This window comes from Photinus pyralis, unplaced genomic scaffold (genome assembly GCF_008802855.1).
Source record: "Photinus pyralis isolate 1611_PpyrPB1 unplaced genomic scaffold, Ppyr1.3 Ppyr1.4_LG8, whole genome shotgun sequence".
Lineage (NCBI taxonomy): Eukaryota > Metazoa > Arthropoda > Insecta > Coleoptera > Lampyridae > Photinus > Photinus pyralis.
In genome coordinates this window covers 11,505,430-11,531,982 of record NW_022170819.1, presented here as the reverse complement: position 1 = coordinate 11,531,982, position 26,553 = coordinate 11,505,430, and the positions used below count along the sequence as shown (strand labels likewise).

Below are 26,553 nucleotides of genomic sequence, written 5' to 3'. Positions count from 1 at the left end.
AATCGTTTCAGTCATTTTTTAGAATAGAGATTTGTCGATTACCGAAATCTAAATGAGGTTATGGACAAATGACAACAAATATTTATGTTCCATTGAGAGCAATTTTCACATGAATTTTTTCAATTTCTCGTGCAGTACGAGTTTTGCCAATCGAAAACGCTAGTTTTGAAGGGAATAGTCTTTCGGGTGACCACTTTTAAACGTTGCCGAGTTGACTTTATTTCTGTGTGAAGTTAGCGTAGAACCTGCGGGGTTAAGTACACTACAATGTCACAATTTGTTATTATTTACATTTTGCATAAAATATTTGTTATTGAAGCAAGGCGCAGTCCAGTCTCGCAGTAACGGTCGCTCGAGCCTAGGTTCCATTAAAATATTTGGGTCCCCCCTCCTGCAGTAACTCTATTTAATATATAAACAAATACATAAACCAAAACAACTACTGCGCGGGTAGTGCCACGCAACCCGCTAACATAGACAGACGGACAGCCTACCTTTAAAGTCGATACGATACACATGTATCATTTTTTGGACATCGAGCATTGGGGTTTGATCTTTTTCCCAAGAAAATTGGTGCATAAATTTAGAGCGATTTTGGTCAATAAAGTTAATGTTTGATAGTTGCACATCTAGAACGCATTTAAGCGTTCATATAGAAAAATGTTTCAAAACCCAGTCGTGGGTGTTTCCGCGTAACACAACTATAAATGAGTAACGGACAAACATAAACCATAGCAACGATCAATTAGCGAAAACTCGAAGTCTTTAGGTGGCCCCGGGGGCCGAGATCTCGATGAAACAGATAGAGGACGGAAAATCGAGCACATGTGTTGTGTTACGCTAAAAACACCGACAAAGTCGATACGAGAACTCTGGGGACTGAGCTATAGCGCGGGGCGGCGGATAGACCGCGGAACCCTACTTGAAACGGCGCTGGCGTACACCACGGTTTTGTTTTGAGTGCCGTTACAGAATTAAGTATGTCTACTCTACATGTGATTATACCTTTATGTTATTTTATTAAATGTTTATTTATGTATTCACGATACAACTTTATTATCAGTGTGTTAGTTGTTCTGTATGCTGCGATGTAACTATTCCGTGGAGGGAGTACACATGCAGTGCGATTATTCGCTATTTATGTTGCTATAGTCATCTCTTGCGGACTGTAGCTCTTATCTTAGTGTATACGAGAAGGGCGGTTCTCTAATTTGGTGTTTCTCCTTATGAGTCGTTTAAGTATATTTCAGGGAGTAAGTACCGAATGGCAACACCACTACAACATGTAAACTGCCATCAGCGTGCAGCGAACGAAGCAACACTGCCGCCATCTACGATACTCAGCTGACACTGGCGTGCTCCCTACCAAACGTAAAGGTATAAAAGGATGTGCAGTGGCAAAAAAAGTCAGTTTGCTTCAGATTCTAATAGTGAAGAACATCTTCACTAGATACTATACCGCTGCATCATAGCGTAGTCACCACTGCTCATATAGGGTGGACCTGCTGTATCTGTTGCTTGCTGATCTGATCGTACAGACTGCAGATCTTGTGGCTTAGCATATACAAGAAGGGGGTCCTCTCATTAACCCTTTTGCTAATTATGGGTTTGGCTTGGGCGATAGTAGACTTTAACATACTACTATTGGCATTCTCACATGTACTTTTCGTCTTAAATTATGGTAATCGAGGCTGGAGTAGACCAACGTTATCTTGATGCTTTTTCTTCTGTACATGCAATTTACAATTTTACCAGTTGTTTTGCCTAAATTGAACCGTAGATGTGTTTCGTACTTTGATTTATCGTTTTTCCACGTGTTTGTATTTTTCTTATGATTTGTTCTTTTTGATTTAACCGCGTTTGATTTGATACCTGAATTCTATTGTGTGAATTGCGATGAATGATTTGTGTAGGTTTCTTGCATTTGTTGTTTTAGTTGATGTTTCTTGTATTTGTGTGTGTATGCTTTATGCCAGGTTTTTTTAGTCCAACAAAGAAGGTTTTTCCTGGCTTTTTGTGTGTGCGTAACAGATTTTATTTGTTCTTGTCTTTTCTTACGCACAAAAATCTCAATTTTATTCAATTCCCTTTCCGATTATGTCCCACGTCCCAACACACAAAAGAATCGTCAATATGCACAACGTAGGACCCAGTCCAAGCCTACTGCTATTTGAGATTCAAAAGTGCGGCAATATGTTCGTATCGTTTCGACCCGAGACAGTTATAATGTAGGTAGGTACTCTAGTAAAGTCACTAAATATAGAAAGTACCGCAATCATTCGCCATTTTTGGGCAAATTTACTGCCAACTTAAAAAAATTGACAAATAAAATTTGAATAGCTGTAATTTTTTATAACCTAACTTCATAGTACCTACTGTCATGTTTTATAAAAATATATACAGATATCTCCAAACAGGTGGAACAATCCCTAGATTAAAGTTACTAGCATCTGGTAACTTCCGCCAGTTTTGGTACAGTGCCGGTTTTGGAGAGCCCTAAATTATTATATGTATTTTTCCCTCAAACTCGCAAATTACAGATATGACGATTGTCAAAGTCATCGCTCTTTGGAATACAAAACGGTTCACAGTGTAGGTACAAAAAGTGGAGACAAAAATATTAGTCGCTTCCGTCTCTCAAATATGGGGAAGTTACCTCTACAGTTAGGCAACACACCTTTACATCTGAAACAAAAATACGATATGCTCTGCATACATCAATCGTCCTACTAGTCTAAGAGCTAGTGGCACATTTTCTTAAACAGTTTTATTATTATTTTGATATAAGATAGTTATGCATATGCTAATAACATGTTATCCGAGCGTCTGAATGGCGCGACAATTCCCTATTACGTGTAATTAATGGCGTCTTTGAAAGTATATATACCGCAAATTTCGTCTTGCATAATTATTTATCATTTCAGTATATTTATATAAATAAAATAAAGCAAGATTCATTAATAATAAAACTGTATTTGAATTTTTAAAACTTTCGACCACCCACCACCGCCGCGCCATCCACGAAATTGCTACCAGACACTCGGATATGTTACATTGTTTTATTAGATAAGTATTTAGTTATGTATTCACGAGGAACTTTATTATCAGTGTGATGTGTATGATTCGATTTACCTATTCCCTGAAGGAAGCCTGATTCTTCGTTGTATATGTTGCTCTCTCAATCTTAGCAATCCGGGAGGGAGGGTCTAATGAACGACCATAAAATATCATGTCATAAATGTCGAGATTGCAATTTTGATGACAATCACCACGAAACTTCCCAGTCAATGGACATAATCACGCACTAAGCGCGTTTAATGATTCATTAGTGTACTTTTGCTTAAAAACTCGAAATATCAAATTTATATATACCTTCTCAATGTCAAGTTAGTAGACTGTGTTCGTAACTACAAGACGGTCAGTGTTCACATATTGATCAAAAGTCTGCTGTGTTCGAATAATTTGTTCAAGCCGAGTTTGTGCTACTACTAGATGACAATTAGTAGATAAATTATGCCAAAAACGAATTCAATATGACAATTTATTCAAATAAAATATATTAATACAATAAAAAAACGATCAAAGGCTCTGTAAAAATATAAATTAAGTTTTCCTGTATGAAGCAGTGGAATAGTCTGGTTGACATTTTCGTTTAGCTTTCTTGTATCTCCTGTCCTAAAATAAATGATGTTTAGTACAAAGAATTCCGTTCTTACCTTCATTAAATACAAATCTTCTGGTTTTTCAGCATGATAATGATCTATTACACCATGTTCAGCAGAGATATCAACCACATATATTGTGTACAAATTATAAGCATTAACGAAACAGGTCTTTTGATTGAAAGCTCAAAAGCGCACGGTTTTATTTAATGAAGGTACACCGTGAGAAACTTATCGACTGGGCGTGTACAATTTATAATGTTACTATTAATCTATCTACACAATCAAATACTACCTATATGGGCACATAGGTATAAAAAATTCTAATCTAAGTGCGTATGATTACCTACAATTAGGTTGGTGAAGTAAACTATATGAAACGAATACTAAAATAAGTTGGTGAAATTAGTCGGCGATTGCGACACTACACATTCAGTCGAATTGTTCTGTAAAAAATATCAATATATTAATACTTAAACAGTTCACTGCAAAGCAAAGGAACACTGCAAGTAACTTGTAGCTTAGCATAGGTACACAATGTTACAGAATAACAGAAAGCATAACTAACATCGACAATGGCAAACTCACATTGTTCACCTACACAAACAAAAAGGAGGAATTACGATGTACTATTGTCAGGATATAGCAACTGTGTGAAATGGTATTAAGGTTGTTGAGGTATGCAAAATTTCCACCTCTGCAAATGATTACATGCTGAATTTGCCAAAAAGATGAAAATCCTCTCCTCAGACATGGGCACCAGACGCTTGGATTCACAGTCAGAGGTAAATCAACTTGGTACTCGTTTGCTTTAATCCGTGTCAGACTTTTGTTTGTCACAGACACACCTTTTAAGAGATGCAGCTGATCATAATTGCGATGCGTAAATGTCATGTGGGTTTGCCGTAAATAACACCGATTTTGCGCTTTAGTAATCTGAATTAAACATGCCCACTGTTCTTCTTACTTTCTTACAACAAAACGTGCGCAGACTAACAATTCACATCAAGCAACTAAAGCAAACAGGCGCAAACCGCAGTACACGTAACCGATTAACTTACCGGTGTAATCGCTTGGGCGATTAGCGAATCGGGACTCATCTGTCCTTTCTTTTTCACTTTAATGGGCGTTAAAACTGAAAGACCAATTTTGAATGAGTTCCTTGAGAAAGAGGTCTTACCCCCCGGAAGATTAGGCAACGTGAATTCGTCTTCCTTTTTGGTTTTGTACTTGCTCGCGTTGCTTTTCAATCCGTGCATCCACACAGGCGTCGTGTTGTTGTGGAACGGTTCCAAGTTGAGCACATCGCACTGTGGATTTCTGTCGGTTTTTTTCACAAACTGTTGCGATTTCGATGGATTTAAGAACGGGATTTGATTGAACGTCGACCTAACTGAAGGATTTGAGATCGATTCTAAAGCGTTCGGTGACTTGTTCGGCGGGGCCTTAGTGAAACAGATATTGTTTATGGTTGGGTGGAGGACATTTTGGGGATGGTGAAAGAGTGGTGACTTGTTCACGTCGCACAGTGTAGGTTGGAGGGATTGGAAACGAGGAGGGGATGCCGGATATTTGTGAGAGGCTCCATCTTTGTGGTTCGACAATGGTCTATCGCCCGCTGCTTTCTGAGACAGTTTAGATAAGTTCTCTAGATGCTTTTCAATCAGTCTAAGATCGGAGTTCGGGGTTCGAATCGTTCTATCAACATTAGGGGTGCCTAATCCCTCCCGATTGACCTTGTCCACCAGCATGGTGTGCAGAGAAGTTTGTTTCGATAGCCTTAGATAGTATGGATTAGTCTCCGATTTAACTACGTTATTATAATTATCACAGGTACTAGACGTATCACAACTTAATTTCCGTTTAATGCTACCCTCTGAGAAGTTAATACGCCACTTGGGAACGTCGGACTGTGGTTGCTTTCTTAGCTTGGCTTCTTCGCAACGGTCGCTCCTATCCGTTGAATTGATAATGTCCGCCTTCATTTTGCGCAAAAGTGGGTTTTCGTTGAATTCTTTGATTATCTTTTCCCTCAACCTCGGCAAAAATTGTTTCGCAAACCTGTCGTGTGTAAAATACTTATGTCGTAGCAGGTCATCTGCAGATGGACGCGTGTTGGGGTCCATTCGCAAGCACGACGCCAAAAAATTTAGGCTTAGTTGCTCCCATTCTGCAAAGTTCTTTTGTAAACCACTCGAGTCGGGTGCGGCACTTTTAATCAACCCACGTAACTGGTCGCTTTTGGTCATCAGTTGTAGGTGCTTCAAACACGGTTTTCCTAAAAACAATCCAGTAATTCCCCAGCTGAGTTTTGAAGAGCTTACCTAGCAGTTTGATGGTAATGTAGAGCTGGTCAATGTCGCTGTCGCCAGGAAAAAGCGGATCGCCGGTCATCATTTCCGCGAACAAACACCCGATGGACCAAATATCAACGGGCGCACCGTAATTTGGTTCATTCACTAATAGCTCGGGTGCTCTGTACCACCGAGTCGCCACGTACTCCGTGCACTGTTCGCCCGCTAGACTCACCAGTCGCGCAAACCCAAAGTCGCACAACTTGACAACGCCTTGCGACGATACCAACACGTTTTCCGGTTTAATGTCTCGATGTATCACCTAAAACACACCATCAAAAACCCGCCACTCCAACAGCTACAACATACGTTATTCGCATGACAGAACTGAACGGCGCGAGTAACTTGAAAAATCCGCTCCCTGCACATCTCCTCGTCCAGTCCTCCGCACCGTTCCAGTTCGTCCAGCACCGTGCCCTCTAAGTACTCAAACACCAAGTAAAACCGTTTCCTGTACCGAAACACCTCAATCATCGTCACTAGATTCTCGTGCTTCAATCTCTGAAATTGGTTCTCATTTTAAACGTAACACCTCAATTCGCCCACCTTTAACATTCGAATCTCACGAAGCGCCATCTTTCTAACGGTCGCATCCTCTTCGGTTTCCAGGAACTTCTTAATCGCGACGATCTGCTCAGTATCCTTGTGCCGACACTTCATCACTAATCCATAGGATCCCTCTCCGACGACCGCAAGTTGCTCGTATCGATCCATATTTTATTCTTAGGTTTGGTAGTCGGTTACCATTTTAAATTGCAGTTAATACCTACAAATTATACAAGTGTCAAATTGACAATATGGTTTAACATACAGGAATATTTTAATCGTTTTTAAGGAGGATTAGGAACAACCATGCGTTGTCCATGATTCATGTCTACACCACGTTAGTGATTAACGAAAGTGTCACAATAAACGTTGTGTACTAGTAAGTCATAGATATATGGTATTTATATATCTATGTAGTAAGTACATTCATTTAGTGTCATGGAAATTATGGAACTATAATAAGTCAAAGGTTGCTTTTTGACGCCAGTTGTGAGAGACCGAGAGGAGGAAAAACTGAGAAATGTTGCGATTTCCGTAGGCGCGCGTGGTCACGAGAGTTCTGGAATAAAAAAGTTTTTCGAGCGAAAAGAATGAAAACGTGGGCGTGATGGTCTCGTGAACTCGAGTTCGATTCCCAGTCCTGTTTTCCTAGGCGCATTTTCGTTCGCCACTCAACCTCTAAAATTTGGTACCTGAAGTTTATATCTGGGCGTTGAGTGAAAAGTTTTTTCACTCAACGATCTGGGGTAATAATAGGCGACTAAAGGATCGTAGTGTGCTAGGCTTCCGGAAATATGTTCCAGAAACCGCTGGGGATACAGTAAGAAGTCCTTTTTTATTAAATGTCCTAACACAGTTACACCCGCGTGGTAGTCGTGGTAGGGGAACCATAATTAAACAGCTCCAGGTGAATCCCTATCTGTCTGTTACCAGGCTGATTTTACTTTATTATACATTTGAAGCCAGGGGGGGGGGACGAATATGGACACTGGAAGTTTTGAAATGCAAAGATTTTGTTTTGTTTTTTTTTAAATCATCACAGACTACTTGATTAAAATATAATAACCGTTTTCAATTCTATGCTATGATAGCTCGTTGAAGATAATTAAAAAATCTATGAAGTAATCTAAAAATCAAATATGGCGCCTATTTAACTTTAGGAAGTTGGTAACTGTTCCTCAAAAGTAGCCATCTTGAATTTTTATATAAAACTTTTTTATATCTCTTATACTTTCGATGATAGAAGACATTCAAGGAAATACCAAATTAGATTTTTTAGCGTATTTTCCTCAAAGTGAAAAATCGCTTTTGGCTGCACTTTGACGTCCGTCCGTCCATCCGTCTGTTCGTCACACGTACTCCTTCTAAACCACTGAACCGATTTGGGCGATATAGGGCTCATTTGAAAGGGCTTGGTCCAAGGATTCCGTACATACCCATATTTTTGTGGTTGTGCGCATGCGCAGTGTCCAAAATTTGGTTCAACGCATGTGTACTGCTAACTTTTTTATTTATGAAGATATTTAAATGAAACTTTATATGTAAACACTACGAATATAAGTAAAATTAACGACATTTTCAAAATGTTTTGCGCATACGCAATGCCAACTTTCTTATTTATGAAAGCAGTTAAACGAAATATCATATGTAGGCACCTTGAATGAAACTAAAACTAATACGGGTTTCAAAATTACTGTTAACGCATGCTGGTATGTTTTATATATGAAGGTATTCTATAAAATTTCTAATGTAGACAAAGCGCAATGCTATTTACGAAAGTATTTAAAAGCGTTTCATGAAGAGTATGGGACAGCATTAACTATTAGGAGGAAAATACGCTCTCGTCATTTGTTTGGCATAAGGGCTTTATAACTTATTTGAATTTACGTCGGACCTATTCGACATTTTAAATAAGCATCTAAAACTGCAAAACATTAAAACATTGTCCATTTAACCAATCATCTACCTTTGATAATAAGAAAGTTACCCATGTAATCTCACGCGATCTGGGACACACTGTATATGCGAACTAATTTTATCAATTCGGCTTTTGTCGCATAAATAATAAAAATAAAAAGTCGACTCGCACTGAAATATCACCATTTCTGACCGAACAAGCACCGCTCTCGAATCCGCGTCAGTTTCAGTAAAATTTACATTTTTTTTTCCAAAAAGGGGTTAGCAACCCCTCGATAACTTTTCGAAGAAAAGATTTATGTCTTCAGTACACGACCAACCGTACAAGGCATTTCCTGCTGTTGAAGATATCAGAAGAGATATATTATTACCTGAAAGACCATCGACACGCATTTATTAACGAGCTCCTAGCGGCGAGTATATAATTTTGCGGTGTCTGTCCCTCTGTTCGTTCGTTAGCACGATATCTCGATAACGAATGGACCGATGACGATAAAATTTAGTAGATGGAATTTGTAGACCGGAGTTCGTGAAATGGCAATGTAGCCCAAAAAATAAGGAAAGCCCTTTTGACATCTCCGTTAGTTATGAACCGAATTGCATGAAATTCAATATCGATCATCAGTCACAGTGCCCTTTTCGCATCTCGACCAATTATAAACCGAATTGCAAACTTTTTTATTTATGAAAGTAACGGTCGATCAAAAATGAGTTGCTGTCGAGGCGCCTTTGGAAGTTCAAGTTAATTACGATTTCCCATGTAAACAAAAATTCCAAAGGTGATTCGACAGCAACTCATTTTTGATCGCATAGTATTTAATAGTTATTTGTGTACCAAGGCCGTAAAAGTGATCTTTTTTGGCCGAAGCTGCTGTTTGTGGCCGAGGCGGTAGCCGAGGCCGCAATTCAGATGAGGCCTAACAAATCACTTTTGGCCAAGGTGCACACAACATTTTTTAGGCGATCATCAAAAAAAGAATTCAAAAATTTGCTCATAAACATATTTTTTCTGAAAATCATAGTTATCTTAGACAATTAAAAACAAAGCATTTCCTGTCATATGTAATAAATTATAATTAGCATCTTTGCGTGTGTTTTGTGCGTATCACAAGCGACAGTTCAGATGCCTACCCAAAATGAAATTTTGGAAGCTGCAAGCGTTGCGACCCTATGTCATATATGATATAAGAGCAGGCGTTTGAGAGTAAAAGTACAATCGCAACTTCCTCCGCTACACAAGATTTTAATAATGTCAAATGCAATAGGTCCTTCGTAACTGTGGCTTCCAAGACCTTATAGTTAACATGCTGTACAATTATTAGAATCCTGATTACCTACTTTGATGGTAGGTATAGGTAGCTACTTGTGTTTTCGGTTAATTGCTGGTGATTCTTCGTATAATAATGTAAGCAACAACATCTTCCTCATGTTTTGGTTCTACACTTCAAAAAGGTCTGCAAGCAGCAAAGATTGAAACGTCAAACTATAATTTTAAATGTGAACATTGTGATTATGCAAAATGGTGTGAAACATTCCTACAAGTCCGAAAATGAAAAAAACGCACGTGGATGGCCCAATCCTTGATGGGGCGAGACCAGATAGACGCTTTGTATCAAACAGATTACTGTTTCTCACACATCAGTTTCAAATAAGTACAGTTTGACAGATGTGTACAATAAAGTAAAGTTTGACAGAAGCGTACAATAAAGTGAAACTTTATGGCCGCAAAAGCGACCATAAAATCAACGTTTTTGTGATGATAGCCTAAAAATGAAATTTGATGCATAGCCACTTGGAATAAAAGCAAATTTAACGCAATTTTAAAAATTTGGTTTTGCGCATGCGCAGTGCCAACTTTCTTATTGATGGACGCATTTAAATAAAATTTGATACATAGCCACTTGGAATAAAACCAAATTTAACGCCGGTAAAAAATTTCCGTTAGGTTCCATGCATCTCCAATGCGGCAAAATGCGTCTGACCACAAGTTTTTTTTTCAATCTTTCAATACTAAAACATTTTCTGTCTTTGACAAGCTGCTAACGGGAATCGTGATCCATTTGGAAAATGAAATCGAAATTTAACATTTTCAGTTTTTCAAACAAATTCAAATGCGTTTTTTAGTCACAAAAGGGGATAACTTTGCCCCCATTTAAGCTACAATGTACCTTCGTTACGAAAATTCTAATGGTGAGCCACGAATTAGAACCACCCTGTAAGGCAAGATATCATTTCGTTTGAGAAAACCTGTTTCTATTAATTTTATTTTACTTTTTGGCCCTTATCTTTATCAGATACAGTACTCATAAGGTCCATTTGGAATTTGACAAAGACCGTGTGTACCTAACGTGCATTTTTCATAAAAATTACTAGAAATACGGAGTGTGACAATCAATGCAAATCCTGGTATTTGCATCATTTTTATGTACTTACCAATACAAATATGCTGCAAGTACTTTCAGCAATTATAACATAGGTACGGAAACGTTGTATCATTGAATTTATAACTTATAAATTCAATGGTTGTATATTAAGAAGCATATTTATTGCCTCCGAGTTCTTTGTGAGAAGCCATCATTTGGGTCGAAACACTACCCTTACGAGTATAGTATAAATAAATCTGTGCAGTGTAACAAGGTAATGGTTATCGATTTTATAAATTTTGGGTTAAATTACTCATAATAGATGTATTGGAATGTTATACCAATATATTTAAGGTACCTTCCCCTTCCCGCCTGATATCGATTTTTCCGTTATATTATTCGTAATTTAACTCGTTCTTATTATTCACTCGTCTCGAAATAAGGAAGCTCAATTATGACATTAGATGCAATTTTGGTGTAATACCCCCATGACTCGGATATCAGCCTATCTACTTTTTGATAAATTATGGAGCTGAACCAAAATCCAGACGGAAACTAAAGCATGAGCAATTCCCTAGTCACCGCTAGTAGTGAAAGAACTCCAAAACTCAAGAAAAAGGGCAGATGGAAAACATTTTGTAACAGTTTAAACAGGGATAGCTAGAAGTTGCATAAACAGAAAGACATACTTCGATGCACCTAACCCATTGCTCCCTTTTTTGTGTCCTAGCTCAACTTGCTAGTCGCGCTCTCGGTATGTATACAGTGATGTTCATTTATAAGTAGACATAGGGATTTATGCATATACTGTTTTCCTCAATGTCTACTTTCAAAAGACACAATGTCTTCTGAAGAGCTCCTAATGTTATGCATCCAAAATAACTTTTTTAGACAAATAAACATCTTGACTTCTACTTTCTCGCCAGCATGTTCTGTAAGCGTGGCTTCGTTGTTTTTCTAAGATTTTCTTAAATTATCTAACCGCAAATACCGGAATGCGCAAATGTTTGTGTGCTAAGGTATTGTGCTCTTTATTTCGTTATCTACGCCTTCACTGAAGGTAAGTTTTGTCTTCAAAATAGTTTTCCCTAACGTGATTGCGATATTTTTTGTCATTCGTTTATCGTGGTTTACGCCGTCCATCGCTGCTGTGTGTGTAACTCAATTCTTACCGTAAACGTATAACTCGCTGCCCGAAGTCATAGACATAGATCTACTTTTGTTGTCAATCATCGTTCTGCATTACGTCCCATGATCAAGTGTTTTAATTTTCTTGCGCATCTTCTAGAATTAGAAGCGGAGCGAGTCCATCAAACACAACTAGGAAATACCAGCGGTGCCAATATTTATAATCTTTTATTATTGACTTGAATTCGAGGCCTGCTACCCTTACTTCCAGACGTGAGACGAACCTGACGAACTAGCGAGTTCTAGCTTCACAATCACCAATTCCGTCTGTGCCATGCAGCCTGTAATCCTTTTTTGTGCAAATTTATTTGTAAAGGCTTTTAATCTCAGTTTGGCTGGCTGGCAGTAAATGCGAGCCCGCAGAAGAACGCTTGTAAAAAGACGAGGAGTGTACATGTACCTATCGGGGCCGTGTAGTTAACAACTTTAGAGACGGGGATACAAGATGTGCGGTGGGCGACATCTGGGCGCCATCCACGAGCGTGTTGCATTAACCTGGAGATTTTTCAGTTTTTTTCTATCTTCCACAGCTCTTCTCCGATTGTTTTCAAATAGGTGTCGCCGGAAAGATATTGTCAACGTTCACAACTCCTGCTTGTCGGAATTTTGTTTTTTTCTTCTTAGGGGCGAAATGAACCACCTTTTGCACTGGCCGCTTCGAGGGGTAGTCGACTTTGAGCGCACAAAAGTTTCTTTGGCTTTAGCTCGAATCGCGGTTTCTCTGTCCCGTGTCGCCAATAGGAGCTCGAGCCTCGAGCTATGAGAAGTATTATTATTTATTAACCCTAGCCTTTCGGCTTCGGAGACTCTTAGGTATGTTGTACATAGCATATATGATACTAAGTAAGTTTAGATATAAACAAATAAACTTTCTATTGTATTTTAATCCAACATCAGAAATAGCAAATAGCTACATAATGTTTATTCTTATTCCTCTCTTTTCGCTTCCTCTCTTCTCTGCAACGTCCTTCTCATCCAGTCGATTTCTCTTCCATCTTCCTGTAATATTTCCTTTACTGTTTTGCTCGTTTTGGTTTTGCTGCATCTGTACATCACGTGTTCTATCGTCTCTGTTTCTTCCTTACATAGTCTGCACTTTTCTTCCTTCCATCTTTTCCCGGTCTTGTTTTCATTTCCGCATCAAAATCTTGCAATGGTTTTTATATTTTTGTTGTTCTTCTGTAGATATTTTGGCAAGTGTAATGTTTTTACTTCTTTGTACGTGATATTGTAAATACTGTTTTCTATTCGATTAATTTGGTATTGTAATTGGTTGTCTTTGTTTCTCTCCTTCATAATCATTGGTATATTTACTCCTTCTCTCCTTAATCTTTCCGCCTCATCTTGTGCATAGCAATTCCTTTGGAAATATCTTCTTTTTTCTTCTGTTCACTTTGCTTTTTTAGTCTTCTTTCTCTCCTTGAGAGTTTTTTTTAATAACCCGTTTTCTCCTATTTCTTCGTATTTAACTGCTCTATATCCCGCTTCTATCCTCATGTTAATAAATAAAATAAGAATAAGAATTATTTTAATTTTGCTCAAGTACAACAGCAGAGTAGTTGAATTAACACCAAGTAAAATTAACAATAATGAACAATCTGATTGACAAACTAATATTATTTTTTTTTGCTACACTAGAGAAAAAACTTAGGGCCTCTAAGGCAAGCCTGTGTAGAGGACACCCTCACGCACTTAAACTAAAAATGAAAACAATAAGCCTGCGGTCAGAATAAAACCAGACCATTGAACAAAACATAATTTTTTGTGTATCACAATATATACCAAAGTACTAGAATTAAGAATTATTTATAAGTATGTTATAAGTGTTATCTTGTATGGTTTCCTCCAGAAGTATGTAAGTTGAGGTATCTCGTGCCAATCATAGGATCCATTTTAGGTATTTGTTTTGTATCCGCTCGATGTCCTCTTATCTCCTTCCACCCCCATATTTCTGCCCCGTACATCACTGTGCTTTTGATCAGGTAGTCGAACATAATTTTCTTGATTTTATAGTTGTTTTTGAATTTTCTTTCTGCTATGCTCCATAATATGCTTTTTTCTTTATTTGTCTTATGTGAGCACTTGGTCCTCCGTTTTTCATTAGTGTGTACCCAAGGTATTTAAATTCCGAAACTTCTTCTACTTCTCTTCCTTCGATTTTCCACGATGTCTCGTTCTTATTCTTCTTTCTTCCTTTTGTAAAAACCATTATTTTTGATTTTTCTGTGTTTATTATGAATTTCTTTCTTCTAGCGTACCTTTCTAACTGTGTGACCATTTCCTTCATTTCTGATTGCTTTGCTGCAAGGAGCACAATGTCATCCGCGTATGTTAATGACAGGGTTAATGACCATATCTTTGGTCCTCCAATTTTTATTCCTCCTGCTTGCCATTTTCTTAATGCTTCTTGCAGGTCTGCCACATACATGTTGAAAAGGGATTGCACTTATCGGACATCGTTGCCTGACTCCATTTTCCGTCCAAAAATAGTCTGTGTGTTTGTTATTGACTTTAACTCCTTCTTTCCAACTTTCCGGAAATCCTCCTCCTACCCATACCCTGTTAATAATTTTTCTGATTTGCTGTTTCACGTTTTCCGGCGCATGTATTATCAACGCATTTGTTATTTGGTCTGGTCCGGGGGCTTTCTTTTTTTCACCTTTGCTATTTCTGCTTCCATTTCTTCTTTCCCTATTTCTTCATCCTTCTTTTCCCTTCTTCTTTTTGTTTTTCCCCTCTGAAGCTTATCTGTCCGTTTAAACTTTGTATAAAGTAGTTTTCCCTTCTTCTTCTCCAATGGCGTCCCGTATTCCTTCTTTATTTTTCCCCTTTGTTTATAAATTTCCACACTTGATTTTCGTATTTGATGCTTTTTGTATTACTTTTATTTCCTCTTTTTGTAATTCTTCTTTTATGCGTTTGCATGTATCCTTATATTCCTTCTTCTCTGTTCTGTACTCTTCGCCTGTGTCTTTTCCTGTTTTCCAATCCATTAGGGCTTTTTTTTGAGATTTGTTTTTTCTCTTCACATTCTGTGTCCCACCACTTGTTCCTTCCTGGTATCCAGTTGTTTATTTTTGATGTTTTTTCTGTCACCGCTTTAGTTATTGCCTTTTTAGCGCATTTCCACAAAAATAAAAAAAAATGCACTATTGTCCGTCCGTCCGTCCGTCCGTCCGTCCGCTAACTTTGCGACGCTACTAGTTTTTTATCTTAAGAGCTATTGTTCTACTTTTTTCGCTATTTGGTTTGTTATGGTGTCGAGTCTTGTACCAAGGAAGGAATTTTTTCTGTACCGCTTACAAAAAAAGTTATTGTAAAAAAAACAAATAGTTATTTGTTTCATTAGTACAAAAAATGTCAGTTTTCGGGACGAGGAAGATAGTTGCTGGACGACGCGTTAGCGGAGTCCAGCACCCTTCCGAGTCCCGAAAACGCATTTTTTGTACGAATAAAACATAAAATTTTTTCTCCAACCCCCTTTACTTCAAATTATATTCGAATTTAGATTCAGTCACAGTTTCACTACTAGTATAAGAACTTCTGCTTTCTTGTCCTCACGTGTCATGCCACTCTAGTTTTTAGGTTAACTTATAACCTATTCGTTCTGACTTCTTACTTCTCACCTCTCGCGACTTTGTAGGGAGCAAATCTTGAGGTAGCATGTTCTGCCGTTTCCTATAATCTCTGGCGGAGTGCAATCCATGTCGCTATCAGTTTCAGTCATTTTATTGTATACACAATTAATATTGTTATATTTTGTATTGAAATAAAAAACTTACCACAGTTTTTTTAATTAAAATTAATTGCAATAAACTTTTTCAAATTTTGAATTCAAAATGACAGATAATAGTGCAAGGGGTCTGAAGTAGATGGCGTTACGCGCGACGGCGGGTTGTATACGTATTAAAATTACGTTCATCGAATATGTAAATTACGTTACACATGGTTTAAATAAAAATAGCGAGCGTAAATCATTTTCAATACATGTACATACGTATAGGTGACATCATTATTTGCATTGAATATGCAAAAAGATTTGATTTGTATGTATAGAAATATCTTATAACCTGCAATGTAAAACGATGTCAATGTGACATATCTCCGTGATTGTAATTTTTTAATTGGCCAACTTTCAAGGTCAATTTCTTTTTGATACTAGGACCAAAAGTATCTACTTTTTGTACAGTTGCCATGGTGAAAACGATTAATCCGCAAAACGTCAATTTTACGTACCGAACACTGTCACAAAATAGCGTCTTATTCAGGTGGTTGGAGAAAAAAGTTATTGTAAAAAAAACAAAAAACCGTTTTTTACATGTTCCATAATTTTACACTTTTGCCGTTTATTAACGATCCTAGAATCGTTTATAATTTTGCATTGCTGTCTGTCGTCTGCCTGTTGGTCTGTCCGTCTGTTCCTTTGTCTGTCTGTCCATCTATCTGTCCGTGTGAACGATAACTTTGTTTAGAAATGTTCGATCGCTTTTACATCTCCGTTAGTTATGAACTGAATTGCATGAAATTCAATATGGGCATAGCTTTAGCCATATAATACGCAATGCCAAAAGTTGAATCGAATCGATTCAAAATTCACAGTGCCCTTTTCGCATCTCGACCATTTATAAACCGAATTGCAAACTTTTTTACTTATAAAAGTATTTGAATGAAATTTGATACATAGGCACTAAGAATTTAAACGAAATTTGATACATAAGCACTTGAATAAAGGAAAATCAAACGCCAATTTCAAAATTTGGTTTTGCGCATGCGCAGTGCCAACTTTTTTATTTATGGAAGAATTTAAACGAAATTTGATACATAGGCACTTGGGATAAAGGAAAATCAAACGCCAATTTCAAAATTTGGTTTTGCGCATGCGCAGTGCCAACTTTTTTATTTATGGAAGAATTTAAACGAAATTTGATACATAGGCACTTGGGATAAAGGAAAATCAAACGCCAATTTCAAAATTTGGTTTTGCGCATGCGCAGTGCCAACTTTTTTATTTATGGAAGAATTTAAACGAAATTTGATACATAGGCACGTGGAATAAAGGAAATCAAACGCCAGTTTCAAAATGTAGGTTTGCGCATGCGCAGTTCCAACTTTCTTATTTAGAAAAGCATTGAAATGAAATTCTTCTCATAAACTGAAATTGAAGTAGCACGTCAAAAATGGATTGCCCATGTACAACGCTATCTTTCATATTTGTGGCCGGATTTTTACGATTTTAACAGAAGTTGCATCTTACAAATGGGAAATGAATGCAAGTGGAAATGCGCTTTATGTAAATCGTTTACGATTACTNCTTCGAATAAAGTAAAATCAAACGCCAATTTCAAAATTTGGTTTTGCGCATGCGCAGTGCCAACTTTTTTATTTATGGAAGAATTTAAACGAAATTTGATACATAAGCACTTGGAATAAAGGAAAATCAAACGCCAATTTCAAAATTTGGTTTTGCGCATGCGCAGTGCCAACTTTTTTATTTATGGAAGAATTTAAACGAAATTTGATACATAGGCACTTGGGATAAAGGAAAATCAAACGCCAATTTCAAAATTTGGTTTTGCGCATGCGCAGTGCCAACTTTTTTATTTATGGAAGAATTTAAACGAAATTTGATACATAGGCACTTGGGATAAAGGAAAATCAAACGCCAATTTCAAAATTTGGTTTTGCGCATGCGCAGTGCCAACTTTTTTATTTATGGAAGAATTTAAACGAAATTTGATACATAAGCACTTCGAATAAAGGAAAATCAAACGCCAATTTCAAAATTTGGTTTTGCGCATGCGCAGTGCCAACTTTTTTATTTATGGAAGAATTTAAACGAAATTTGATACATAGGCACTTGGGATAAAGGAAAATCAAACGCCAATTTCAAAATTTGGTTTTGCGCATGCGCAGTGCCAACTTTTTTATTTATGGAAGAATTTAAATGAAATGTGAATACATAGGCACTTGGAATAAAGGAAAATCTAGCGCCAGTTTCAAAATTTTATTTTGCGCATGCGCAGTGCCAACTTTTTTATCTATGGAACTATTTAAGTGAAATTTGATACTTAGGCGCTTGGAACAAAGGAAAATCTAACATTAGTTTTAAAATTTAGGTTTGCGCATGCGCAGTTCCAACTTTCTTATTTAGAAAAGCATTGAAATGAAATTCTTCTCATAAACTGAAATTGAAGTAGCACGTCAACAATGGATTGCCCATGTGCAACGCTATCTTTCATATTTGTGGGCGGATTTTTACGATTTTAACAGAAGTTGCATCTTACAAATGGGAAATGAATGCAAGTGGAAATGCGCTTTATGTAAATCGTTTACGATTACTTTTTAACTTGTTGATTTCTTCTAGTGCAGCATCACATTCAGTTTCTTTGAATTCTATCTGCTTTAGATGTTTTCTGTATTTTTCTATTGTTTTTTCTGTGCAGATTTGTCTCATTTTTAGCGCATTTCCACAAAAATAAAAAAAATGCGCTATTGTGGCCACTTTGTCCGTCCGTCCGTCCGCTAACTTTGCGACGCTACTAGTTTTTTATCTTAAGAGCTATTGTTCTACTTTTTTCGCTATTTGGTTCGTTATGGTGTCGAGTCTTGTACCAAGGAAGGAATTTTTTCTGTACCGCTTACAAAAAAAGTTATTGTAAAAAAAACAAAAAACCGTTTTTTACATGTTCCATAATTTTACACTTTTGCCGTTTATTAACGATCCTAGAGATCGTTTATAATTTTGCATTGCTATCTGTCGCCTGCCGGTTGGTCTGTCCGTCTGTTCCTTTGTCTGTCTGTCCATCTATCTGTCCGTGTGAACGATAACTTTGTTTAGAAATGTTCGATCGCTTTTACATCTCCGTTAGTTATGAACTGAATTGCATGAAATTCAATATGGGCATAGCTTTAGCCATATAATACGCAATGCCAAAAGTTGAATCGAATCGATTCAAAATTCACAGTGCCCTTTTCGCATCTCGACCATTTATAAACCGAATTGCAAACTTTTTTACTTATAAAAGTATTTGAATGAAATTTGATACATAGGCACTTGGAATAAAGGAAAATCAAACGCCAATTTCAAAATTTGGTTTTGCGCATGCGCAGTGCCAACTTTTTTATTTATGGAAGAATTTAAACGAAATTTGATACATAGGCACTTGGGATAAAGGAAAATCAAACGCCAATTTCAAAATTTGGTTTTGCGCATGCGCAGTGCCAACTTTTTTATTTATGGAAGAATTTAAACGAAATTTGATACATAGGCACTTGGGATAAAGGAAAATCAAACGCCAATTTCAAAATTTGGTTTTGCGCATGCGCAGTGCCAACTTTTTTATCTATGGAACCATTTAAATGAAATTTGATACTTAGGCGCTTGGAACAAAGGAAAATCTAACATTAGTTTCAAAATTTAGGTTTGCGCATGCGCAGTTCCAACTTTCTTATTTAGAAAAGCATTGAAATGAAATTCTTCTCATAAACTGAAATTGAAGTAGCACGTCAAAAATGGATTGCCCATGTGCAACGCTATCTTTCATATTTGTGGGCGGATTTTTACGATTTTAACAGAAGTTGCATCTTACAAATGGTAAATGAATGCAAGTGGAAATGCGCTTTATGTAAATCGTTTACGATTACTTTTTAACTTGTTGTAATTTCTTTTGTTTGTTTTCTGTATTGTGTGTCAGCACTGCCTTTCATCGTTGTGGATATTGGTTGGTGATCAGATTCTATTCTTTGGTCTACTTGAAAATTTTTTAAGTGTTCTTTCCCTTTTTCATTTAGAATAATATAGTCTATTACCGACTGCCCTCTGCTTCCTATGTATGTATATTCTCCCTCTTCGTCTTCTTTCACGTTTCCGTTGAGGATGTACCACCCTTTTTCTTCTATGAAGTTAATCAATTCTTTCCCTTCTTTATTTGTCACGTTGTCTTTTGATTTTCTTTTGTTGTTCAGCTCGTCTACGATCCTTTTCATATTCATGTGATTGTATAATGTAAATACTCTACGCTATGAGAAGTAATTGAGTACAATTTTGTGGGGGATTTCTGGCGAAATCCACCAAAATGCGAATTACGGGTGAACGGGATGTCGGATGTGGGTACCGACAAAGGGAATATGGTAGCCCCCGACAAGATCTTACTGATGGTGGATCCAACACTTCAAACGCAAATTGTGGGTGCACGGGACGACGGAAGCGGGTAGCTACCAACACAGGAAATGTGGTAGCCCTCGACAAGAACTTATTGATGGTGGAGTCAAAGTAGGCTAATAGTACCTACTGATCTGCCACACCAAAATGCGCTGAAGTTCCTTCGATCTCACACAAGTACTTTGATAATTTTTTACTACCCGGTTTTTTTTTTGTGCAACTCAACTCACATGTAACACCCTGTGTAGACTGACCACACAGAATTCAGTTCATTAGCCATCGACCGGCACTTACAGTGTAATCACTTGTTCGTTGGATTTCTTCCCGACCACTATCTTAATGAGGGTAGGACCCCTCGATTTACTTTCGGTAGTGACGCGTAGCTTTGCGATGGTGATCTAATGCGATACATTGTAAACAACAACTGGATGTTCAACGACACAATAAGATCATATCATTGGGTTTGCGTATTTGGTAAGGACGGAAGAAAAAAATAATTTGTTAATAAAATAGAGAAGCAGTCTTTATTACAGTGAAAGGTTATAATTATAAGGTGATTTTGCCACCGTAAAATAAATAAATAATTTTTATAGGTAGGTACATCATCTCAAGCCGCATGGTTGTGAGAAATCGGTTATCAACCGCAGCAAACTAATCCACCGCCATAACAAGGAGCGCTAAAACATTTACATTTGTAGTGCGTAATAAATTAATTGGGGTAACTTACATAGCCCGCTCGCCATCATGGCAATATTCTACGCATCTACGACAACCGCGACCAAGTACTTCCACCGCACTCAACACAAGTATTATTGCAACGAAGATCAACAACGAGAGTTTCATCTTGAATATGAGCTACAACCTAATACTGGGCTTTAATAGTCGACAAGCTTGTAGTTCCCCTATTTTCTGGTTGATGACACGACCTGCTCTTAAAGTGAACGTAGATAGGGAACGTACTTACGTACTATTGCGAAACGCTTGTTATGGAAAATAAATGATAAGAGTATTGGGGGATTTTTTCAATTTGAAATGTTGCAATTCTGCATTTCTTTTGATTTTTGGGCTTGATGTTATAGGTTTTGTCGCAGATCGGCAACCAAATGTCCAAATTGGAAGTAGGTACATCCACATCGTAGAATTTGGATGGTGGTCAGTACTTCCGCCAAGCCAACAGCAATAACGCGGTTTTTCTAAATTGCATTATCTTTACTGGTTCATTTTTGTTGATAATAATAATAATAATATGTCTTTATTTCAGAAAAGGCGCAGTTCAGCCTACGGCTGCTCTTGCACTTAACCTGATTATAGTGACATTTGCGACAAAAACAAAAAAAAATCAAGCAATAATTATAAAAATAACATTAAAAGATAATTTGACGATGACAGTGAAATGGATATTATACGAATACGAATGATGGCATTATCTTCTGGACCCACATCTTAGCGATCTTTCTGGAGTTTTATGCGTTGAACGGTCAATTCAAGATACAATTCGGAGTAATAAATGCCTTTTTCCTCTATGGCGAAACGCACCGGGCTCAGATTCAGGGTAAAACTAAAACACCCTTGAAAGGTATCAGACAGTGATTGTAGTTACAAAGTGTCTCAAAAAATGGAGCATTTCGGGAAGAAAATGGGATCGACTTCCGACTTGGTCTATGATGATAGGACACACGCTTCACAATTTACACTGTTTATAGCAATTCGGACATTTGGAGTATACAGAACAAGAAGTTTTTTATTCAAACTTTCAAACGGTAGTTGGCTTGGCGTACAGCTTGGGACTTAATATCGAACCTTGAGGGAGGCCCCCTACACGTTACTCGTTTTTTGCGTATCTGATAAAGACCTTTTTACACCATACGTTATACCGGAATCATAAATTTTATTATGTTATTTTATGGTAGACGTTAAATTGACATTTTAATAGATTTGAATGAGTAGGCCAAGTCGCTCTTTAACCGTGAGGGTAGATAGATGATTATGCATTCTAACGACATTTGTCATTCTTATTTCAAATGAGAACGGGAACCCAATATAAAATGACGTTTAAAACATATGATAATGTCCGCTACGGCAGAACCTAAACTTACTATTTTTGACTTGTAAATTAAATGCAGAATTGTCAGAAGCTTTACAATGATTTATATGGCTCCTGCTATAAAATAAAGTTTTGTATCATAGTATTATTTTATTTTTGGTCTTTATTTTAAGTGGGCGGGGTGTTCAGCCAAGCACCACTGCGCAACATAGGCCGGTTGAATTTATCGTAGGAACCAATTCGGAGGTTTTATATAGCATTACCAGTAGGTACTCTGTATTTCGTGGAAGGTATCCAACAGAAGTTCTATAAAATTATGCGACAAGTCCATCAGCAGAAGATTATTTATGTGATTTTGTCCGGTCCCGGAAACGAATTTATAGATTTCCTCTAATATACTAATATATACAGGGTGTCCATTATGTATGAAATATAGTGTATATCTCGGTAAATCCGGTTTTATGGTTCAGTAGTAGAGCGTTTTGGACTATAAATCCGGAGGTCGGGTGGGTTGAGGTAAATTTTTCATCTGTGGCAGAGATGGGAATTACCTTATATACAAGTTTCGAGCATTCTGCCGGCTACACCGAATTAGGTTTTCCTGCAGTTTTCCTAATTCGTAAGGTAAATACCGGAGTAGTATAGACCAACTTAAGACCTTCTGCATAGGCACCTCTAAAAAGCATTATGCGGGTCACTCTGTAATTGGGCCCAAGCCCAGCACAAGAGAATAATAATAAATATTGACTGTATACAAAATCTTACTATATGAAAGTTGTTTAGCGTTTTATTTCCCATAATAAGGCAGGATTCCATTGTTTTTATTTCAGAAAACAAATGAATAATGAAAAACAATTGAATTTTTTTAAATAGCAGTGCACACTTTCAGTAGGCTCATTGGACAGAGTTTTTTTTTCTCTTTTCAATGACGTACCACGTTAGCGCCCGAGTGGAGGAAATGAATTATTATTTCAAGTTTTTTGTAATAGGTTACGCCACTGCCTAGCAGTTAATTGTCATCGTTTTGAACGTTCATTGCGACGAAAACCATTTTGCTGCTAATTTCATTTTGTCTTTAAGGTTTAATAAGAAACGTACACGTTCATTTGTTTTTTTTATGTAGGATATCTGGCTTAATGTTATTCATCAAATTATATTAATTTTTTTTAAATATTCTTAAATAAGCGTACTAACTTGCTATATCATCGAAAAGAGAAAAAAATCTCTATCAAATGAGTGTAATGAAAAGATGCACTGCCATTTAAAAAAATTCAATTGTTTTTCGTTACTCATTTGTTTTCTGAAATAAAAACAACTGAATTCTGCCTTATTATGAGAAATAAAATGTTACACAACTTTCATATACAGGGTGTCAACTTGCAATCAGTCATATTTTCCAAACTAAAGAAGATATTGAAAATCGCGCAAAACTGTTTCGGGAGTATCGAGGGGAAACCAGAATGACGTATTTAAAAATCCTAAATGACAACCCCATATTTGTGACGCATCGTTGGAAAGCTACTGAAAAATGCTTTTCAGTGGTACCAATAAAGTCAATTAAGACAATTTAACAAAAATTTGATAATTACGTAACAACAAAAAATAAAAATTAAACCATGCCTATGTTCAAGATTTGGTTGCTAAATTCAAAGAAACGGGATCTGTTATCAATAAAAAAAGAAAGCAACCAAGATTGCTTAATGAAGCAGCTCAAGTTGAAGTTCTTGGCCAATTTGCCATAAATCCCTCAATGTCAACATTTAGTTTTTTTTGTTAATTAAACATTTTTCTTAAATTGTATTAATGAATAAGTATTGACTTTATTGTTACCGCTGGAAAGCATTTTTCAGCAGTTCTCCAACGATGTGTCACAAGTTTGGGGTTGCCATTTAGGATTTTTGAAGAGGGGGGGCTGAGGGCTTAAGGGGGGGGTTGTCACTCGTAACGTCATTCTGGTTCCCCATCGAAACCCCCGAAACGGTTTTTCGCGATTTTCAATATCTTCTTTAGTTTGGCGAATATGGCCGACTGCAAGTTTTACATTGACACCCCTTATAAAAATTTTGTATACATTCGATACTTAAGTACCGAGATTTATACGATATTCCATACATAATAAGCACCCTGTATAATATACTAATAGTATCATTCATGTTTCCAGAAAGGATAAAGTTACACTTACCAGCAATTAAAGTATAAGACAATCCTAACACGGTTCGGAATGAGTCTACATTTACGGAGCCTTCCCCATCGATGAAAAGAACCGCTTCGCACGAAAAATTGTATAGAACTGATTCAGCATCTCGTGGGGAGGCTGGTAAGAACCGTCTTGAAGCGAAACAAGGCGGGAAACATTATTACGGCGGTATTGGGACCTTCTAACGAGACTGGTATCCGTCAACGGCAACGAAGAAGCGAGTGAAGCACCGTCCGAACGTCTCGTTGTCCTTCGCAAGAAGGATCAATAGGTGGAGGCTGACTGTTTCAAAGGCCAAGAATCTCTTACACCAACAGGCGCGGGATGCCCTAGGGGATGCCTTTAATGCTGGTTCAGTTACCAAAAACGGACGGGTACGGATGCGAGCCGAATGTCTCAAATGGAGGACCATCGGCAGCGTTGTCAAGGCGAACATGTACTGGATGTTGCGCTTCGACGCAAAGAGGATTGTGACTTCCACACGACTTTAGTTTGAATTCTGTCTGCTTTAGATGTTTTCTGTATTTTTGTGTTGTTTGTTCTGTCCAGATTTGTCTCGTTTTTGTAATTTCTTTTGTTTGTTTTCTGTATTGTGTGCCTTTCATCGTTGTGGATATTGGTTGGTGATCGGCTTCTATTCTTTGGTCTACTTGAAAATTTTTTAAGTATTCTTTCCCTTTTTCATTTAGAATAATATAGTCTATTACCGACTGCCCTCTGCTTTCTATGTATGTATATTCTCCCATTTCGTCTCCTTTCACGTTTCCGGTGAAGATGTACCAACCCTTTTTCTTCTACGAAGTTAATCAATTCTTTCCCTTCTTTGTTTGTCACGCACGAACTTATAAATTAAGATGGAATGCTGATCAAACAGTTGCATAGAGGTAGAAATGGCCCTAGCATGGGCGCGGCCATGATGTGCACTTTTTAGTTATTTTGTAGCGGACGAAATTTCCGGAATTAACTTCTAGTAATTACGTTGCACAAATGTGCATAACACGCTGAACCGACAAGTAGTTTAAATATTAAGGGTCTATTCTTTAACCGACAAGGGTGTTATTTACGAGTTAAGGAATAGAAGCTTTCATATAATTCATGACTTCCTGGGAGTCATCCGAAATGTACTTTGTTGCACGTGTTACACAATCGGTAGTTTCGAACAGTAGGTACACAGCACTTGTTAAGATAAGTCGAGTTCGGTTCAGCGATTCTTAAGATTCATTTTTGATTCTAAAATAAATTATATTTTAGTTGTATTTATTTTACTTTCACCCGTATCCACAACACCTACCACAATTTTCTAGGGGAATTTTCCTAGTGCTGAAGTGTTGAGACTATTGCAACCTTGGAAAATGACATGTGATGTGCCACAGCAATTTATTTAGGAAACGTGAGGTTAATACTTGTTTATTAGTTGATTTGAATTTCGCGCCAAGTGAGTGCACATCATGGCTGCCCTCATGTCATTTGTCAATTCAGCATTAGCAGTCCATCTTAATTTATAAGTTCGTGTTGTCACGTCATCTTTTGATTTTCTATTGTTGTCTTCTTGTTCTTCTTGTTCTTCTTCTTCTGTGCGAGCGATCCATGACCCTTCCTTGCCTATCCGTGCGTTTAGATCCCCTCCTATTATTATAACATCATATTCCGATTCTTCTATTATGTTGTTCATGCTTTTCATATTCATGGGATTGTATAATGTAAACACTCTACGCTATGAGAAGTAATTGAGTACAATTTTGTGGGGGATTTCTGGCGAAATCCACCGAAATGCGAATTGCGGGTGAACGGGACGTCGGAAGCGAATAGCTACCGACACAGGAAATGTGGTAGCTCTCGACAAGATCTTATTGATGGTAGAGTCAAAGTTGGCTAATAGAATACTGACCTGCCACACAAAAATGCGCTGAAGTTCCTTCGATCTCACACAAGGATAAATTTTTACTACCCGGTTTTTCTTTGGTGCAACTCAACTCACAATGTAACACCCTGTGTAGATTGTGTGATCACTTGTTCGTTGGATTTCTTCCCGACCACTATCTTAAATGAGGGTAGGTCCCCTCGATTTACTTTCGGTAGTGACGCGTAGCTTTGCGATGGTGATCTAATGCGATACATTGT

At 37.4% G+C, this 26,553-nt stretch overlaps 1 protein-coding gene across 7 annotated transcripts in view; it reads right to left on the bottom strand.

Annotated features, from left to right (window-relative positions):
• Positions 1-3,577: 3,577 nt before the first annotated feature.
• The window catches only part of LOC116178636 (cyclin-dependent kinase-like 2), a 36,410-nt gene continuing 13,434 nt past the window's right edge, over positions 3,578-26,553 (bottom strand). The window contains exons 1-8 of one of the 7 annotated variants that reach the window (XM_031498193.1): positions 25,140-25,575; positions 24,418-25,078; positions 6,563-6,782; positions 6,326-6,517; positions 5,987-6,278; positions 4,843-5,940; positions 4,724-4,797; positions 3,578-3,675 (exon numbers count right to left, since the gene is read on the bottom strand). In XM_031498193.1, coding sequence (XP_031354053.1) covers positions 3,604-3,675; positions 4,724-4,797; positions 4,843-5,940; positions 5,987-6,278; positions 6,326-6,517; positions 6,563-6,730 — 1,896 coding nt within the window. In that variant the 5' untranslated portion in view covers positions 6,731-6,782; positions 24,418-25,078; positions 25,140-25,575 and the 3' untranslated portion in view covers positions 3,578-3,603. Of the gene's footprint in view, positions 4,109-4,723; positions 4,798-4,842; positions 5,941-5,986; positions 6,279-6,325; positions 6,518-6,562; positions 6,783-6,827; positions 6,966-24,417; positions 25,576-26,553 lie in introns of those variants that run through there. The other 6 variants (XM_031498197.1, XM_031498192.1, XM_031498195.1 and 3 more) reach the window with 6 other exon arrangements.